The 20,857-nt window shown below is 48.0% G+C and overlaps 2 protein-coding genes across 2 annotated transcripts; one reads left to right on the forward strand and one right to left on the reverse strand.

Annotated features, from left to right (window-relative positions):
* Positions 1 to 350: 350 nt before the first annotated feature.
* LOC132831155 (oncomodulin-like) lies at positions 351 to 7,860 on the forward strand. The gene is made up of 5 exons (XM_060849159.1): positions 351 to 431; positions 1,778 to 1,845; positions 6,401 to 6,533; positions 6,830 to 6,939; positions 7,654 to 7,860. Exons 2-5 carry the CDS (start codon positions 1,785 to 1,787, stop codon positions 7,677 to 7,679), a joined length of 330 nt encoding a protein of 109 aa, XP_060705142.1. The 5' UTR covers positions 351 to 431; positions 1,778 to 1,784; the 3' UTR covers positions 7,680 to 7,860.
* Positions 7,861 to 8,584: 724 nt separating this feature from the next.
* Positions 8,585 to 13,998, reverse strand: LOC132831290 (E3 ubiquitin-protein ligase TRIM56-like). Its single transcript, XM_060849334.1, has 2 exons — positions 13,916 to 13,998; positions 8,585 to 13,627 (listed from the first exon to the last, which is right to left on the reverse strand). The coding sequence occupies exon 2, from the start codon at positions 13,454 to 13,456 to the stop codon at positions 11,483 to 11,485; it is 1,974 nt and encodes a 657-aa protein (XP_060705317.1). The 5' UTR covers positions 13,457 to 13,627; positions 13,916 to 13,998; the 3' UTR covers positions 8,585 to 11,482.
* Between the last annotated feature and the right edge of the window lie 6,859 nt (positions 13,999 to 20,857).

The raw sequence follows: 20,857 nt of genomic DNA on the forward strand, positions 1-20,857 counted from the left end.
CCTCAGCAACCAGCCAGCTCTCACCGATAACGGTGTGATAACCACCAAGTAATTTGTTTGGCTGATATTGAAACTATATTGAACACAGGGTGTCTAGATGAACACAGATGCTGTTTGGTTTATTAAATGGCTTTAACTATCCAATCCGAATGATTCTGTGCCTTTGTGAGGAGAATGAACTCACCGGATACAAGGTGGAAAATGTGGGGGATTCCTGCTCAGCTTTGTCTATCGTGTAAACAGGGCAAATTCAAGCCTCAACAGTCCCAACTTTACACCAGGATAATCATTCACATGTTCCTGAACTCCTCCCCTTTGTAACTGGCATTACAAACTGTGTCAGACACTCTGTATATAAAGACCAGCATCTGAACTGAGTATAAATGCAAGTGCTCTTGGCTACCTGCCCTAGACTCAGTAGATCGTGAGAGGTAAGTGATTTTTCATCTTGTTTGCTGAATTACCTGAAGAAATGCACTGAACAGATTTCACAGCTCTCTGTGAAATGTGGGAACGAGTTAACAATGAAACTTTCTCAACAGGATTTAGATCCAAACTGTTCATCATGTTCTTCAGCAGAAGGGACTTATCTGAAGGGTTTATACTTCTCAATTAATTTTTTGTTTATGTCTCTCATGGGATATGGGTGTTACTGACTGGGTCAGCATTTATTCCTCATCCCTAGTTGCCCCCTTGAGAAGGTGGTGGTGAGCTGCCTTCTTGAACCGCTGCTGTCCCTGTGCTGTAGGTAGACCCACAATGTCCTCAGGGAGGGAATTCCAGGATTTTGACCCAGCGACATTGAAGGAACGGCGATGTATTTCCAAGTCAGGATGGTGAGTGGATTGGAGGGGAACTTGCAGGGAGTACTGTTCCCATGTTTCTGCTGCCCTTGTCCTTTGAGATGGAAGTGGTCATGGATTTGGAAGGATCTGAGGATCTTCGGTGAATTTTTGCAGTGTATCTTTAAGATGGTGCACCGTGCTGCTGCTGAGTGTCGGTGATGGAGGGAGGGGATGTTTGTGGATGTGGTGTCAATCAAGTGGTCTGCTTTGTCCTGGATGGTTTCAAGCTTCTTGAGTGTTGTTGGGGCTGCACCCATCCAGGTTAGTGGGGAGTATTCCTCCAGGTTAGTGGGGAGTATTCCTCCAGGTTAGTGGGGAGTATTCCCTCACCTGGACTTGTGCCTTGTAGATAGTGAACAGGCTTTGGCGAGTCTGCAGGAATATTACCTGCCACAATATTCCCAGCCTTTTACCCACTTTTGCAGCTACTGTGTTTATGTGGTGGGTCCAGTTGCGTGCCTGGCCAATGGTAACCCCCACGATGTTGATAGTGGAGGAATCAGTGATGGTACCAACATTGAATGTCAAGGGGTAGTGATTAGATTGTATCCTGTTGGAGATAATCATTGCCTGGCATTTGTGTGGAGTGAATGTTACTTGCCATTTGTCAGCCCAAGCCTGGATATTGTCCAGAACTTGCTGCATTTGAACATGGACTGCTTCAGTATTTTAATTACAGAAACACAGGATTATTCAGAATCTCACTGATGATGAGGAGTTCATTGCAGCTTTGTGTTCCCTGTGAGATTCATGGAAACTGCAGTGAGGTCTGAGGGAGAGTGTGAAAGTAACTAGAGAGCCAGAGAGAGAAACGTTACTACTGAGGGTAATCGGAGAGAACGTTAAGGGTTCAGATGTGTTCAGTGAATAAATACAACAGGCAGGTTGTCTCAGCTTGTTCTGGACAGTAATGTGTGTGATCACATTAACAGGATTGCAATGAAGATCACAGATTTCCTCCTTGCTGGGGATGTGGCTGCTGCTCTTGCTGAATGTAAAGGTAAGACCGTACCTTGGGGCTCTGCTAAAACTCTCCTGTTCAGCGATGTTCCTGTCACAGCATTCTCAACTCCTTGGTCTGTCTGTGAGAGCATACTGAGGCTGATCTCCCCTTCCCCTGGAGCTCAGGGTCAGTGCTCCTCAATGGATAACAGCCCTTAAGACCATAAGAGTTGGAGCAGAAATTAAGCCATTCAGCCCATCGAGTCTGCGCTGCCACTCAATCATGGCTGATAAGTTTCTCAACCTCATTCTCCTGCTTTCTCCCTGTAATCCGTGATCCCCTTGATACTCAAATACTTCTCGATCTCAGTCTTAGATATACTCAATGACCAGGGCTCCACAGCCATCTGTGGTGATGAATTCCGTAGATTCCCCACTCTCTGGGTCAGTTCTCCTCAATGGGATTGCAATGCTGCCCCATGGGTCCACATAAACTGCAGAAGGAGCTCACAGGTCACTGACCACAGCGGTCATCTGTAACTGCAGCATTACAGAGCCTTGTCTCACTCTCTGGGTCTATACTCAATGGAGTTGAGAAGGGTGAGGTATCATACAGAAGACTGAATGGCCTGGACAGAGTGGATGTTGGGAAGATGTTTCCGATGGTAGGAGAGATTAGGATCCAAGGGCACAGCCTTAGAGTAAAGGGAAGACCTTTCAGAACGGAGATAAGGGGAAACTTCTTCAGCCAGAGAGTGGGGAATCGATGGAATTCACAGCCACAGAAGGCTGTGGAGCCCTGGTCATTGAGTATATCTAAGACTGAGATCGAGAGGTTCTGGAGTATCAAGGGTGACAGGGAGAAAGCAGGAGAATGGGGTTGAGAAATTTATCAGCCACGCTAGAATGGTGGAGCCGACTCGATGGGCTCAATGGCCTAATTTCTGCTCCAAATCTTATGGTCTCGTGGACTCTAAACTGATGTGGAGACATTGCCAACTGTATTTCTTTAACAATATGATCAACAATTGATTGACTCTGCTCACACACTGAGATCATCTAACTCAGCTCAATGCTGAAGGCTTTTCAATATATACAGCTCAACATCCCTACCTGTATCACCCTGACCCTGTGTGTAACACTGACCCTGAATCAGCCTGACCCTGTGTGTAACACTGACCCTGTATTACTCTGACCCTGTGTGTAACACTAACCCTGTATCACCCTGACCCTGTGTGTAACACACTGACCCTGTATCAGCCTGACCCTGTGTGTAACACTGACCCTGTATCAGCCTGACCCTGTGTGTAACACTGACCCTGTATTACTCTGACCCTGTGTGTAACACTAACCCTGTATCACCCTGACCCTGTGTGTAACACACTGACCCTGTATCAGCCTGACCCTGTGTGTAACACTGACCCTGTATCAGCCTGACCCTGTGTGTAACACTGACCCTGTATTACTCTGACCCTGTGTGTAACACTAACCCTGTATCACCCTGACCCTGTGTGTAACACACTGACCCTGTATCAGCCTGACCCTGTGTGTAACACTGACCCTGTATCAGCCTGACCCTGTGTCACCCTGACACTAACACACTGACCCTGAATCACTCTGACCCTGTATGTAACACTGACCCTGTGTCACCCTGACCCTGAATCACTCTGACCCTGTGTGTAACACACTGACCCTGTATCATCCTGACCCCGTGTGTAACACACTGACCCTGTATCACCCTGACCCTGTGTGTAACACTGACCCTGTATCACCCTGACCCTGTGTGTTATACACTGAGGAGAAAGTGAGGTCTGCAGATGCTGGAGATCAGAGCTGAAAATGTGTCACTAGAAAAGCGCAGCAGGTCAGGCAGCATCCAAGGAACAGGAAATTCGACGTTTTGGGCATAAGCCCTTCCTGATGAAGGGCTTATGCCCGAAACGTTGAATTTCTGTTCCTTGGATGCTGCCTGACCTGCTGCGCTTTTCCTGTAATACACTGACCCTGTATCACCCTGACCCTGTGTGTAACACACTGACCCTGTATCACTCTGACCCTGTGTGTAACACTAACCCTGTATCACCCTGACCCTGTGTGTAACACTGACCCTGTATCACACTGACCCTGTGTATAACACTGACACTGTATCACCCTGACCCTGTGTGTAACACCCTGACACTGTAAACACCCTGACCCTGTGTGTAATGCTGACCCTGTGTCACCCTGACACTGTGTAACACACTGACCCTGTGTGTAACATTGACACTGTGCCACCCTGATCCTGTGTGTAACACTGACCCCATATCACCTTGAACCTGTGTGTAACACAGACTCTGTGACACCCTGACCCTGTGTGTAACACTGACCCTGTGTCACCCTGACCCTGTGTGTAACGCTGACCCTGTGTGTAACACAGACCCTGTGACACCCTGACCCTGTGTGTAAAGCTGACCCTGTGTCACCCTGACCCTGTATCACCCTGATCCTGGGTGTAACACTGATCCTGTGTGTAACGCTGACCCTGTGTCACCCTGACCCTGTGTGTAACACTGACCCTGTGTCACCCTGACTCTGTGTGTAACGCTGACCCTGTGTGTAACACAGACCCTGTGACACCCTGACCCTGTGTGTAACGCTGACCCTGTGTCACCCTGACCCTATGTGTAACACTGACCCTGTATCACCCTGACCCTGGGTGTAACACTGATCCTGTGTGTAATGCTGACCCTGTGTCACCCTGATCCTGTGTGTAACACTGACCCTGTGTGTAACATTGACACTGTGTCTCCCTGATCCTGTGTGTAACACCCTGACACTGTAAACACCCTGACCCTGTGTGTAACACTGACCCCATTTCACCTTGACCCTGTGTGTAACACTGACCCTGTGTCACCCTGACCCTGTGTGTAATACTGAACCTGTGTGTAACACGGACCCTGTATCACACTGACCCTGTATCACCCTGATCACGTGTGTAACACTGACCCTGTATCACCCTGACCCTGTGTGTAACGCTGACCCTGTGTCACCCTGACCCTGTGTGTAACACTGACCCTGTATCACCCTGACCCTGTGTGTAACGCTGACCCTGTGTCACCCTGACCCTGTGTGTAACGCTGACCCTGTATCACCCTGACCCTGGGTGTAACACTGATCCTGTGTGTAACGCTGACCCTGTGTGTAACATTGACACTATGTCACCCTGATCCAGTGTGTAACACCCTGATACTGTAAACACCCTGACCCTGTGTGTAACACTGACCCCGTATCACCTTGACCCTGTGTGTAACACTGACCCTGTGTGTAACGCTGACCCTGTGTCACCCGGACATTGTGTAACACACTGACCCTGTGTCACCCTGACCCTGTGTGTAATACTGAACCTGTGTGTAACACGGACCCTGTATTACACTGACCCTGTATCACCCTGACCCTGTGTGTAACACTGACCCCGTATCACCTTGACCCTGTGTGTAACACGGACCCTGTATCACACTGACCCTGTACCACCCTGATCACGTGTGTAACATTGACCCTGTATCACCCTGACCCTGTGTGTAACGCTGACCCTGTGTCACCCCGACATTGTGTAACACACTGACCCTGTGTCACCCTGACCCTGTGTGTAATACTGAACCTGTGTGTAACACGGACCCTGTATCACACTGACCCTGTATCACCCTGATCACGTGTGTAACACTGACCCTGTATCATCCTGACCCTGTGTGTAACGCTGACCCTGTATCACACTGACACTGTATCACCCTGACCCTGTGTGTAATACTGACCCTGTATCACACTGACCCTGTGTGTAACACTGACCCTGTATCACCCTGTTCCCGTGTGAAACACACTGACCCTGTGTCACCCTGACCCTGTGTGTAACACTGACCCTGTATCACCCTGTTCCCGTATGTAACACACTGACCCTGTATCACTCTGACCGTGTGTAACGCTGACCCTGTGTGTAACACACTGACCCTGTGTTAACCTGATCCTGTGTGTAACACACTGACCCTGTGTGTAACACTGACCCTGTATCACCCTGACCCTGTGTGTAAACTGATCCTGTGTCACCCTGACCCTGTGTGTAACACACTGGCCCTGTATCACCTTGACCCAGTGTGTAACACTGACTCTGTGTGTAACACTGATCCTGTATCACCCTGATGCCGTGTGTAACACACTGACCCTATGTCACCCTGACCCTGTGTGTAACACTGACCGTGTCACCCTGACCCTGTGTGTAACACTGACCCTGAATCACCCTGACCCTGTGTGTAACACTGACCTTGTATCACCCTGACCCTGTGTGTAACACTCTCACCCTGTGTGTAACACTGACCCTGTGACACCCTGACCCTGTGTATAACACCCTGACCATGTGTATAATACTCTGAGCCTGTGTGTTATGCACGTATCTGAGATTATGTTCAGTTTAATTTTTTGTTTAAAGTTCCCAGTTTAAATGCATTGTAGCCGATGACGTTTAGTGCATAGCTCTCTGCTCCTTTGTACAGGCTGGTTTGATGCGATGAAAAAGACTGTGAGCAATCCCTCTCTATAGGAAGTTTCTCAGGTGCTCTTCTCTGACCAACTTTGTCCTCTTTCAGATCCTGGCTCCTTCCAGCTCAAGAAATTCTGCAAAACCTCCGGCTTGGCAAAAAGATCTGTGAAAGAAATTGAGCAAATCTTTGCAATTCTTGATGACGACAAGAGTGGCTTCATTGAGAAAAGTGAACTCAAGTAGGAACTTATTCACTTCTGTCTAAATGTTAACATAGTACACTGACAGGGTCAAGGACAGGGAATGACCCTGAAGACAGGGAGTGTAACAGGGAAAACGGGAAAGCTTCACACTGCGATGGATCCTCCCTGTCCTGACAGCTGCTGATAAATGTACTGTAAACACCAGCAGGGTACCCAATGATCACAGCCCAGACGTACATATCACACAAATATACACACTCAGCTCCTGACCAACTGTGTTATTCTCTCTTAGGGGTTTGATGCAGGGCTCATCTGATTTTTTTTCATTAAAGGTCGTTCCTCCAGTATTTCGTTCCTCAGGCCCGTAAGTTGAGTGACTCCGAGATGGACAGTTTTGTATCAGCAGGAGATGCAGATGGAGATGGGAAAATCAATCTTTCTGGTCAGTGTTTACACCTTTACAAATAACTCACTTATCGTTCAGTTTCTAACCATACGCAGACTTTGCCAGAATTACTGAGACTCTAAGCAGGAGGGTGTTTATCAGAGAAATGATAGGGATGCACGATTATTTCACAATGTAATTGTGACACAGGTTTGTGTTATTTCCCTCATTTCATTCCACCATCCCAGAAGGGTCTGACTCTCACTGGGATACAGTTCCTGAAGGGGCTGACTCTCATTGGGATACGGTTCCTGAAGGGGCTGACTCTCACTGGGATACAGTTCCTGAAGGTACTGACTCTCACTGGGATACAGTGACTGAAGGTACTGACTCTCACTGGGATACAGTTCCTGAAGGGGCTGACTCTCACTGGGATACGGTTCCTGAAGGGGCTGACTCTCATGGGATACGGTTCCTGAAGGGGCTGTCTCTCACTGGGATACAGTTCCTGAAGGTACTGACTCTCACTGGGATACAGTTCCTGAAGGGGCTGACTCTCACTGGGATACAGATCCTGAAGGGGCTGATTCTCACTGGGACACAGTTCCTGGAGGGGCTGACTCTCACTGGGGTACAGTTTCTAAATGGTCTGTAGTCAGTGGGTGTATGTGCTGTGTCTTTATCATTATCACTCCCTAATTCTGGGTTAGGAATGGAACAGAAATTATTGCCAGTAACAAACAAGTGACAGTAGCTGTCCTGAAATTGCAGAATTCCAGAATCTGCTCACTGCTTAAGGAGAATTGAAGTGCAGACCAGCGGAGTGTCTACATCTGAGGAACCTGCTGCTGGATGTGTGCCCTACCATTTGCTGGACACTGACGGTGTGATCGCTGCTTCTACAATGTTAACCTGGTCACTAACCTCTTCATTTGTGGTGATTCAGTTCATTCACAATAATAAAAGTGTCTTTTTGAATTCTTGATCAGTTTTACTTTGTGACTGGGAATGATGAGTGAGAAATGGGTGGGGCTATGTGGTGCAGGGATAACTGGGTGACTTGGAGACGATCCTGAGTTACCGTCACTGAGAACACGGTGCAAACTGAGAAATGTGTCTGAATTCCACTCACACTGGTTACCGGCTGTGAACCCCATCTAACTGTCAGCTTCAGCCGTCAGTAACGTGATTAAATCTGATGTTCCTGTCCCCTACTAATGATCTGTTTGAATCACTTGCTGTGATAAAAAGCTTCAGAATGGCTTACCCTGAAGATATCAGGAGAATGCCAAAACTGAGGATACTTTGTAAAGACAGAGGAACTAGAGGTCATTCAGCCCCTTGAGGCCATTCTACCATTTGTAGGTGACCTCTGTCTAACCTCTAGCTGCCCTAGTTCTATATCTGTCAATATTCTTCATATCAAAATCCTCAAGATCTCAGCTTTTCAGTTGTTACCTAACTCCCAGCTTCTTGTGAAGTTTTAGATCCTGTTCCTTGGTCCAGACCGCGCTCAAATTTTAAAACCTCTTCTCGATTCGTCCTCCCACACCAAGGAAATATTTTATTCAAAAGAACACAAATTAACTCGAAATGGTAACTTTTTCCACAAATGCTGCCAGACCTGCTGAGTTTCTCAGGCTCCTTCTCACTTTATTTCAGATCTCCAACACCTGCAGTATTTTATTTTTGTCATAAAGGAAATAATTTCTCAGTCTGCTCCCATCAATACACCATTCGATTGGTCCACGTTTCTTTTATTTTTAAACTTTCCCACGGAGCCCTCCTCTTTCTAAAACACTTGTGCCCTAATCTTCCAACTCAGGCTCAGTCAATGCAACTGTTGGCTTTATTCCCCATCTCTTCATTGGAGGTCTAGGAGAGGGGACAATGTTTGTGACTGGTGATGGATAGGAAACAAGCAGCCAATCTTACACAGAGATACTAAGGCCAACGTAATGGTCCCTGGTCCCGGCAGATTATTCAGAGTGGATCAATGAGGTATTGCGTTCACCATCTGGAAAAACTCACAAAGTCAACAGGGAACTCCAGTATGTTTATTACGGTTTATAATCAAAATAGAACAAGGTTCAAAGATGCAGACAATAAGTACATAATGCACAAGATTCTGCATCTGCACTGGGAAGACAGATACACAACACCAGTGTCCTCGACCAGGCCACCATCCCCAGAATCGAGGCACTGACATCCCGTGACCCCCACACCCTGACAGGCTGCGATGGTCTGGCCACATCGACCCCATGACCAACATGAGACTTCCCAAATAGGTGCTCTACTCCCAGCTCCGAAAGAGCAGGTGAGCCCCAGGGTGGATAGAGGGAATGCTTCAGGGGTATCCTCAAGGCCTCACTGACAAAGTGCAGCATTCCCACAGACATCTGGGAAGCACTGGGCCAGGAGTGTCCAAAGTGGGGGAGCAGCATCCAGGAAGATGTTTGAGCACCTTGAGACGTTCCAGCAGGGAAAAACTAGAACCAGGCAAAAGCATCGTGCTGGCACACTAAGGCTCCACCCATGCCTCCTCGCCACCACCTTACCCAAGTGTAACAGAGCCTGCCATAGTCCGATCAGTCTGTACAGCCCCACAGACTCACCCTGAGAACAGAACAGCATCACCCTTGTCTGTGAAGGAGCCCCAGTGATGATGATGACATTATGGAATGTATGATTAAAACTACTCAGCCCGTGCAGTGATGGTATTTGTGGTCTGCAGCCACAATGTTACATGTATTTGATAATCAGCAATATGATCAAACCTACCGAGCTGAGGAGGTCCAAAGCGAGGTTAATGAGTAGAGTAGGCTTTTATTGGGTGTTGGTCAGCAAACACTGGACCCGCCCTTTGATTGGAATCGGGAGACAGGGAAGACCTCCTGACCTCCCACCTCCCCAAAGGTGTGGATGTGGGAGGAGATTCCGGACCCACCCTGAACTGCTATTAAAACCTCATCAGCAAGTCTTTGGTTATCATCACTCAATGCTCTATTTACAGAAAAAAATTCTCAACAAGTTAGATAAATGCAAAACATTTGAGATTATAATTAAATGCCTTTCCTCTAACAGCTAAACAATCTAAAAAAAACACTGCAATCCCTTTCATACATTTAATCAGCTACCTGAACCACGTGACAATTTCCACTGAGAGGATTGGTCCTGCGGAATTCAATTGGACAGGAGTGCTGGAACACTTGCCATATGTCCTGCAATCCCATTGGTCAAGCTAATCAAAGCCTTGGCGCTGAGCCAATGAAGAGTAACCAATTAATGGTCACCACGAGACACTATCGTCCAATAGGAATGGGGAGTCACAAATTACCACTTCTTTTAACCAGCTTGAAATTAAGCATAAGGGAATATATTCAAACATTGGAATGTTCAAAGGAATGTAGGAGAATGAAATGACACTGAGTGCCCAGTGCCAGCCCTTTGTCACAGACAGATGGAGCATGTTCAAAAGGGGAGGGCACTCTAAACTGGTCCCAGGCTCCATCACTGAGAAAATCCTTGGTCGTGCAGTTTGCAAATACTCATCGAAAGTTTATCACATTGAACTAGGTCTGGAATGAACAATTCTGAGATTTTTCAAATTTCTGTCAAGACTGGGCAGGATTTAGAATCACAGAATCCCTACAGTGTGGAGGAAGGCCATTTGGCCCATCAAGTTCACACCAACCCTCTGAAGAGCATCCCACCCAGACCCAACCACCCCCATCCTATCCCTGTAACCCTGAATTTTCCATGACTAACCCACCCAGCCTTTACATCCCTGGACACTATGGGCAATTTCCCATGACGAAAACACCCTAACCTGTACATCTTTGGACAGTGGGAGGAAATCAGAACACCTGAAGGAACCCCATGCAGACATGGGGAGAATATGCCAACTCCACACAGGCAGCTAACTGAGGGTGGAACTGAACCCGGGCCCCTGGCGCAGTGAGGAAGCAGTGCTAACCACTGAGCCACCGTGCAATTAATGGCTATGAGGTCTTGCTTGCTGGCTTGTTCTGCCTAATGAAGGGCCTCTTAGCAAGGGTCAGGCACCCTGTGGGCAGAAAGCCCACCCATCGACAACAAGCAGCCAATCGAACGTCAGCAGCTGTCAGGACTCACAGTTACCGGAGAGGCCAAGGATCAGCATGGATCCCAGGTCAATAGGCACACTGTCCTTGGGGCTGGTGGGAGAAGCTGGGGTGCATAGGCTTGTTTTTTGGGGTTGGAAGGAGGTTGGGAAGGTCACCCATGAGCCATCCTGGCTCCAGCCTCATTTTGACCAAGGTAGGAAAGTGGCAGAGAGTGGCCACCTCTTATTCTCCACTGGATTGTAACCCTGTCTTTGGGACGGCCATATAACCTTGAACAATCACTCCTCCAAACCCCAGCAGCCCCCTGCAAACCACGCCCAGCATCCTGCTCCCTGTCCAAAGTATTTATTTACAAAGTCAGCCTTTTATTCCAATGCTCAGGGTTAGTCTCTCGATTTTGGAAGCCAGTGAGTGATATTTCCTAATTCACATCGATTTTCATTCAGGGGAGCAGGAAATGGTTACTCTGAATCCTACCCAAGGCAGCAATGCTGCTAATCCACAGTCAATGCGTACACATAAACAAACCTGCTGTCTTGGACTACAATCAGATTGTCATCTGGATCAATGGTAAGGACCCGTGGCTTGGAAAGGCCATCGGCCGTGCTCAACAACTGCCTCTTAAAACTTCCCACAGGCGAAAACACCAGGATCCTGTTGGGCTCAGTGACATAGATATTGTCATTTGCATCAACACAAACACTGAAAGGATTAAGAGACCTCTGTATCCCATCCACGAAGCTCTCACTGCAGACGGTGACAAGGTCTCCGTATCGAGTGAAAATAACAACACATTTCTTCCCACAGTCAGATACAATGAATTCTTCTTCACTGTTCACTGCAATGAAGAGAAATCTAATGCCATCATAACCCTTTGGCTTAATCCTGCCAACTACTTGGCCATTGAGATCATACAGAGATACAGAACATAATGTCCCTTCACTCACAGCCACATATTCATCCTCATATGCAGCGATAGGGTATGCTGACTCCGAACCTCGGAGGCAAAAGCTTTTCACCAGCGATCCATCCATTTCCAAGTAGTAAAGCCTGTTTTTGGCAGAACATGCAATAATATTGTCACAGATGGCCACACTGCACGGGTCATCATCTTCATCTGGCAGCGAGATAACCTGATTCAATGATCCACCATTCCAGTAACACTTCAGCACCGCATTCTCTTCATCTGCAACAATGATGTCCCCATCTTCCGAACAACAGATGCCTGTCAATTTGGGCATCGTGTTATACTCCAGCATGGTGTCAAAGTAATATTTCTGAACTGCCCATTGCGTGGGCTGAGCAACAGGCTGGTTTGGTGGCTGGGTTTCTGGAATGTGTGAAGCCTGCCCAGTACTGGGGACAGTCAGCTCAGACTCAGTTACTGCATCTTCACCCAAGGTGACTGTGAAGAGATGAGTTTCTGATATCATACTCCGGACAGATTTGTTAACCATTAGCCTGGGGCAGGATTTGTTTAATTGTTGGATGTTGACTGGCTGCAATGCATGGATCTGATCTTGTATAACGCTCTCCAAACACACCATCTCCTTCACATCAGAGCCCATTATAACCCTCACACCAAGTTCTTTCATGCTCTTTGTCTTCTCCTTCTGAAGCTCAAGGTTAGATTTGGCGGCTTTGATGAACTCTTCCTGTTTCTTCACACACTCTGAAACAGTTTTTTTGATGGCATCTCCCTGTTTAAACAGCTCGTTTATAACCTCTGTCAGAGTGCTCTCTAAGCTGGAAATTATAGACAACTCTGTCGTTTTCACTTTGTCCATTGCTTCATTCAGTTCCTCCTCTTGTTGGGCCAGTGACTGGAGGTCAGTGCCGAGTCTTTCCACAAGTTTTATCACGGTGGGTTTCTTCAGCTTGGCTGCCTCAGCAATCCCAAGCCGTTTGTGTTTGATGCAGTCGTGGGAGTAACATTGCAAACAAATGAGTCGGTCACACGTGCTGCAGTAATGACAGACTTGCTTCTTGGGGTGAAATTGGCAGGAGATCCTTTGCTGCAGAATCATCCCTGCATCAGCCTTATCCAGCGGGGTTGGGGCCAGGTCCAACACCGTGTGGGTGCTGTGGCTAATCCGATGACTGTCCCCACAGGCTCTGCACAGGTAACATGGACAACTGATACACTGGGCCACTGCAGGGGTCTTGCCTTTCCAGCCTTGGGGACACAGGCTGCATCTCACTGCCTCCTTCTCCTGGCTTTGTAAGATATCCAGAAGGGAGTTAATATGAAAGTTTGTCTTCAAACTGCTAATGCCTGCACTCACGTCAACGATGACCCGACACTCCGGGCAATGGATCTTATTGGCCTTCACCAGCTTTTTCAAGCATTCTTGGCAGTAGGTGTGTAGACAGGGCAGCATTTTCGGTTGTTCCATTGTATCAAGGCAGATTTTACAATTTAAAATATCACTTTGGATTTTATCAGTAATAGTGGATGAAGTGGCCATCGTGTCATACACAGCCTGAAAGGAAAAGCAGAGTAAAACCTCACCAGGCTGATCTGGAGGAGCTGTGATTCCAGCAGACGGCGGCGGCTGACTGTATCTGAACAGATTTCAGTGTAAATTTTGCTGAAACGAAACTGCAACTAAAGAGGGGGCGGGGCGGGGGAACAGCGCCTGGAAACAAACACAAGAGATTGAGTAAAAAAAGGGTCAGCTTCCGGGGTTCAGAGCATAGCACCCCCCCCCCCCCAAACACAAACAAAATGCCAGAAGCTGCAAGGGGGCAGATGCTGTTGCTGGGCTCAGGTGGAGGGTGGGACACAGAGACTGGGAGGGGGCTGGGGCAGAGGGATGGGGGGGTGTAGGGGAGAGGTTACTGCCCCCTCCCTCTGAGAGCCACTCAGTTACCCCCTCCCAGGGAGAGTGGGGGGCGGCTGCAGGGTCTCTGTGGCTGGTACTTACCTGCGGCTCTCCCTGTCAGGCAGATTAGACCCCGCCTGCCTGAGGCTCACCCAGAGACAGGGAAGCACTCCCAGCCTTTGCTGCACACCCCCACACCCCCCCCCCCCCCCCCCCACACACACACACAGCAACGTGAGACAGTCAAGGACAGTGTGAAACTAACCCTTCCCTCCTCCGCCCCCAAACAACGCAGCAAACAGTAAACTCTATTCTCGCTTCACGTGTACTTCCAAAGGATAGCAAATGTTGAAAGCTGTTTGCAGTTTTAGTTCAATAAAACCTTATTGAACTAAATGACGGACTGAAACTGTAGGGTCATAGTTCATGATCGCATTTTGTAAAGTGATCTATCGTTATAACAGCACAGGCATTTGGGAGTCCCAGCATATCAATCACAAAGTTCTAGCACCCTGCTTCAGTCAGGAATAGGGAAGGCTAATGGAAATGTTGGTCTTTATTTCAAAGGAATGGACTATAAAAAACAGGAGTAAAAAATGAGGTCTGCAGATGCTGGAGATCACAGCTGCAAATGTGTTGCTGGTCAAAGCACAGCAGGCCAGGCAGCATCCTGATGAAGGGCTTATGCTCGAAACGTCGAATTCTCTATTCCTGAGATGCTGCCTGGCCTGCTGTGCTTTGACTAGCAACACATTTGCAGCTATAAAAAACAGGGTCCAATTCCTCCGTCTCCACCGTATCTGCTCCCAGGAGGACCAGTTCCACCACAGAACACACCAGATGGCCTCCTTCTTTAGAGACCGCAATTTCCCATCCCACGTGATTAAAGTTGCCCTCCAATGCATCTCGCCCACATCCCGCACCTCCGCCCTCAGACCCCACCCCTCCAACCGTAACAAGGGCAGAACGCTCCTGGTGCTCACCTTCCACCCTACCAACCTTCGCATAAACAAAATCATCTGTCGACATTTCCGCTACCTCCAAACAGACCCCACCACCAGGGATATATTTCCCTCTCCACCCCATTCTGCCTTCCACAAACACCGTTCCCTCCGTGACTACCTGGTCAAGTCCACACCCCCCTACAACCCACCCTCCCATCCTGGCACTTTCCCCTGCCAACGCAGGAACTGTAAAACCTGTGCTCACACCTCCTCCCTCACCTCTATCCAAGGCCCTAAAGGAGCCTTCCACATCCATCAACGTTTTACCCTGCACATCCACCAATATCATTTATTGTATCCGTTGCTCTCGATGCGGTCTCCTCTACATTGGGGAGACTGGGCGCCTCCTAGCGGAGCGCTTTGGGAACATCTCCGGGACACCCGCACCAATCAACCCCACCGCCCCGTGGCCCAACATTTCAACTCCCCCTCCCACTCTGCCGAGGACATGGAGGTCCTGGGCCTCCTTCTCCGCCGCTCCCTCACCACCAGACGCCTGGAGGAAGAACGCCTCATCTTCCGCCTCGGAACACTTCAACCCCAGGGCATCAATGTGGACTTCAACAGCTTCCTCATTTCCCCATCCCCCACCTCATCCTAGTTTCAAACGTCCAGCTCAGCACTCTCCCCATAACTTGTCCGGACTTGTCCGACCTGCCCAACTTCTTTTCCACCTATCCACTCCACCCTCTCCTCCCTGACCTATCACCTTCATCACCTCCCACACTCACCCATTGCACTCTATGCTACTCTCTCCCCACTACCCCCCTCCCCAAGCTTATCTCTCCGCCCTTCAGGCTCACTGCCTTTATTCCTGATGAAGGGCTTTTGCCCGAAATGTCGATTTTACTGCTCCTCGGATGCTGCCTGAACTGCTGTGCTCTTCCAGCACCACTGATCCAGAATCTGGTTTCCAGCATCTGCAGTCATTGTTTTTACCTTAGAAAAACAGGGAAGTCTTGCTAAATCTGTACAACTTGTAGTTAAACCATAGCTAAAACAGTTTTGATTTTATGTAAGGAAATATATATTGTATTTTAATTGCAAAAATATACTTTACTCATAAAGGATCTTTATGTACAGAAACCAATAGTCTTTGCACGTTCACAGAGACAAACATTGCCTAACATTTCTGATTTATATGGGACAATATTTACCTACAATCCCAATACCAAGAGGGTCCAATAACTGAATGGGCCCCCATTTACCCTCGGACAGGGGTCTTTCTCCACTGTGCCTTGGTGCTATGTCCTAAATTATAGTGCATCCTTCACACGTAGGCCTGAACATTGGAAAGTGCCAGACTGCAACACTTGGTCAGGGTCAGCTCCTTGCTCTGGAAGACCAACACGTTTCGGGCAGATCAAAGAGCGTCTTTCACTGACTGATGGTCCTCCAGGTGCAGTTGATGTTTGTCTCGGTATATGTCCTTGTGAACGGACCGTAGAGCACAGAGTCCCCCGTCATGGAATTGCTCAGGATGAACCTTAGAACTGCATCTTTTGGATAGATTAAATTACTTACAGTATGGAAACAGGCCCTTCGGCCCAACAAGTCCACACCAACTGATAAGTTGGAAATAGATATAGTGACCATATAGAAAATGGAGCTTAGAATGTTAACTAAAATGGCTGAAGCACATTGGCTGTATTGCCCAGCATGCTGAGCAAAACAAATTGCGAACACAGCAACTTGTAAGGATCCTTGCACAGGCTGGGTAAACATGTCCAATCCCACAGATCTGAGAATGACATAGTACATAGCACTAGGTCAAAGGGCAGCCATCAGAGGAGTACTGGTGCCTTACGGTCTAGCTGTAACACAGTAATGAGGTTTGAATGTTTACATTTAAAAGCATCTCTGAGATTTGACTGTTATTTTGAAAAGCAAGAGAAAATAATGGGGACTAATGTCTGACTTTAAAGATAGTGTTAATATCTTAACCAGATGGCTGCTGGTGTCTGTGTGTTAGATTTAGAGCATTTTTGATGTGTAAGCTTACAATTAAGTATACTTTGATTAATATGCTTTGCGATAGCTTAATGACACGGGACTCTGTATTGCGTGAGAAGTTATGTATAAATGTAACAACTTTCCCTATCAACGGTGAGAGAATCCACTCTTTAGTACCCAGCGTGGTCATCAAGTGCACCCCAGAAGAGATTCGCTTGACACAGAAAGGCCAGTACTCCGTCTGCATTCCAGCACGCTTTTGGGCACTTTTCCCTGACTCTGACAGTGACACCCAGACCCCTTTTCGATACCCTCCTCATGTAACGCTCTGTTACGATAAGTCAGGAGTTGACCAGAAAAAGGAGGAAAAGTTTGAATCCTTGCTAGGGAATCAGTATATATTTACACGATTGGCTAAAGTTAATGGGAAACAGGGTACGGCTTGGTACGTTTGGGTGCCACCAGAGCTGTGGGACCAAGAGCCCGGTATTGCCCCACATCAAACTATCTTAGTTCATAAGGGATATGTAGCAAAGGACTTAGGACCCATGGTAGCACAGGCTGTGGCCTTGTCAGATCTGAATGTAATGGGGTATCAGGACTTAAGAGACGGCCTTTCCATCGTCTACCTTGACCATCCCGAACCGGTATTGTCCACGCTACGGCAGCATGAAGGTGGTTACAGCCAGGTCGAGATTGACCCTGCGGTCTGGGCCACCAACAAGTACTGTGTGGGTTTGGCAAAGGGAATTGCCCCTGTCAGTGTCATGTTAAGGCCAGGAGCACAGATCTCCAGTATTAAGCAGTATCCTATCAAGAGTCAAGCTGTGGCCCCTCTACGTGGCTTGATTGATCACCTACTGGCTCAGGGAGTTCTGATCGAGTGTCAATCACAAGCAAACACCCCTATCCTTCCCGTGGCTAAACCAGGTAAACCTGGCGAGTATCGCTTAGTTCAGGATCTCCGTGAAATTAACAAAATTGTGGTGCCCTTGCACCCTATCGTCCCTAATCCTGCCACCATACTTGCGGCAATCCCTCCAGAGGCCTGTGTGTTCTCCTTGATAGACCTACAAAATGCCTATGTTGCTATTCCCCTAGCCCCTGACAGCCAATATTTGTTTGCCTTTACCTTTTTGGGCAAGCAATATACATGGACGAGACTACCACAGGGATTCTGTGATTCCCCCACAATATTTTCTCAGATCCTCCAAAGGCAACTAGATCAGATCCATTTGCCTTGTCAATCCACCCTAGTACAATACGTGGACGACCTTTTACTTGCCAGCTCTGATGCCCTGTCGAATGAAAAGGATACTAAGCATCTCCTCAACAAGCTGGCTGAGTTAGGTTATGTAGTTAACTATGGCAAGGTCGTCGTCAGCCAACGTAAAATTAAATTCCTGGGGGTAGAAATTTCAGCGCATGAGCGTAGGTTGGCCCCGGATAGAATTGGTCCGATTGTCAATACTCCGGCCCCTACCACGGCTAAGCAGATGAGACGGTTTTTGGGATTAGTTAACTTCTGCAGACAATGGATTCCTAACATTGCCCCCTTAGTAAAGGTTCTCACTCCCTTTACCACTGAGCGACAGCCCTTCACTCTATCCGAAGCTGCACTTGAGACATTTAACCAGTTGAAGCAGGCGCTAATCAATGCTCCTGCTTTAGGGAGACCCCTCTATGATAGGCCTTTTCAGCTTTTTGTGGCCAGTACCTCAGGCTGCGCGGTTGCGGTTTTGACGCAGGACCATGGAGATTCCCGTAGACCGGTGGCATATTTTTCTACTAAGTTGGATTCTGTGATTAGTGGTCAGCCTCATTGTATTCAACAACTGGCTGCTACGTATTTGATGGTGTTGGCTGCAGCAAACACAACGCTCCAACAACCGGTCACTGTTTTTAGTCCTCATGCAGTAGTTTCTATGTTGGGCCAAATGCAGACGCAACACCTGACATCTGCCCGCCAGTCTCGGTATGAAATCTTCCTTTTAGGGAACCCCTTAGAACATAGAACATAGAAGGATACAGCGCAGTACAGGCCCTTCGGCCCTCGATGTTGCGCCGACCGAATCCTACCTAACCTATACTAGCCCAATAACTTCCAAATGCCTATCCAATGCCCGCTTAAATGACCATAAAGAAGGAGAGTTCACCACTGATACGGGCAGGGCATTCCATGAACTCACAACCCGCTGTGTGAAGAATCTACCCCTAACATCTGTCCTATACCTACCACCCCTTAATTTAAAGCTATGTCCCCTAGTAACACCTGCCTCCATTAGCGGTAAAAGGTTCTTAGTATCTACCCTATCTAAACCCCTAATCATCTTATACACTTCTATCAGATCTCCCCTAAACCTTCTCTTCTCCAATGAGAACAGCCCCAAGTGCCTCAGCCTTTCCTCATAATATTTGACTTTCAAATATTGTGCAAGTATTAACCCGGCAACTTTTATGTCTGACATCCCTGCTGAGACTCCTGTCCCCGTTCACGATTGCGCCAACAAAATCATGCTAGACACTAGGCCCAGATTTGACTTGACTGACCGCTCCTTCCCACATCCTGATGTCACTTTGTTCGTGGATGGTAGCTCCTCTGTAAACAAGAATGGAGAAAGGATGGCTGGATATGGTATAGTAGATGCGGGGGGTAGGATTGTGGAGCAGCATCGCCTCATACCCGCAGTATCCGCTCAGAAAGCTGAATTAATTGCATTAACTAGGGCATGTGAGTTAGTCTCCGGACTTACAGCTAATATATATACTGACTCTAGATATGCCTTCGGGGTTGCCCATGATTTTGGGACATCGAGGCTTCCTCACCTCGTCTGGGACCCCTATCGTACACAGGGAGGAAGTCATTAATTTGTTACAGGCCATTCAAAGTCCTCGCGAATTGGCCATTATTAAATGTTCCGCGCACTCTGCCGGAACAGATCCGGTTTCTATGGGAAATAAACAGGCAGATGAAGTTGCTAAACAGGCTACGGAGCTCCCTGGCTCCTTAATGATGGTTCAGAGGAAATCTATTAGGGCCTCAGTTCCTGACAAGCCGCCTCCCTCCACCGCTGATATTGTTGCTTTACAGGGGGACGCCCCTGACAATGTACTTCATGAATGGACTGATCTGGGATGTTTCAAGGACGTTGACGGTCTTTGGTAAACCCCAGCGGGCCAGGTGTGTATGACTGATGTTTTAGCCGTCTGGGTGGTTGATGTTGTCCATCACTTAACACACTGTGGGGCTAGACAAACTGCAGATTTAGTCTGGGAATCTTGGTGGCATCCCAGTGTTCTGCAATTGGCTAGAGCACAAACTAAAAAATGCTTGACATGTATGCAGCATAACCCCGGCAAGGGAGTCCCCTGTGAACAGGGTAGAACCCCGCTGCCTGAAGGCCCTTCGATACGTTGCAAATGGACTTCATTGAGCTACCCAGAACGGCCAAGTGTAAATATGTTTTAGTTATTGTAGATGTTTTTAGTAAATGGATTGAGGCTTATCCTGCAGCCGATAACAAGGCTGACACTGTTGTTAAGACTTTACTCAAGGAGATTATTCCTAGATTTGGTGTGCCGCGGACACTCAGTTCTGATAACGGCCCTCGTTTTGTGGCCCTTGTTAGTCAAGAACTTTGTAAAGTTCTTAATATCAAGCAGCAGTTCCACTGTGCTTACCACCCTCAGAGCGCGGGAGTGGTGGAACGTGCTAATCAGACCTTGAAATCTAAATTGGCCAAACTGTCAGCTGACAATGGTCTCTCGTGGCTCCAAAATTTGCCCATTGCCTTGTTTCAACTCCGGGTGTCCCCGGCAGGAGCCCACCGTCTCTCCCTCGCCGAGATTTTGTATGGGCGGCCCCTCCGCACTCCCTTTAGCTCTGACTTCTCTGATTCTCCTGTTGACATCCATCAGATGTCAGATGGGATGATCTCCTATGTTTTATCCTTAACTGATGCCTTACGCATGAACCATGCGATGGTTAAAGCTGCCAGGCCTTTGCGGTCGGATTTGCCGTTGCCCCCAAATATCCGACCTGGCACCTTTGTATTGATCAAAAACTTTGCCAGAAAGCACGGCCTGG

The sequence above is a fragment of the Hemiscyllium ocellatum genome, chromosome 33 (genome assembly GCF_020745735.1).
Source record: "Hemiscyllium ocellatum isolate sHemOce1 chromosome 33, sHemOce1.pat.X.cur, whole genome shotgun sequence".
Classification (NCBI taxonomy): Eukaryota; Metazoa; Chordata; class Chondrichthyes; order Orectolobiformes; family Hemiscylliidae; genus Hemiscyllium; species Hemiscyllium ocellatum.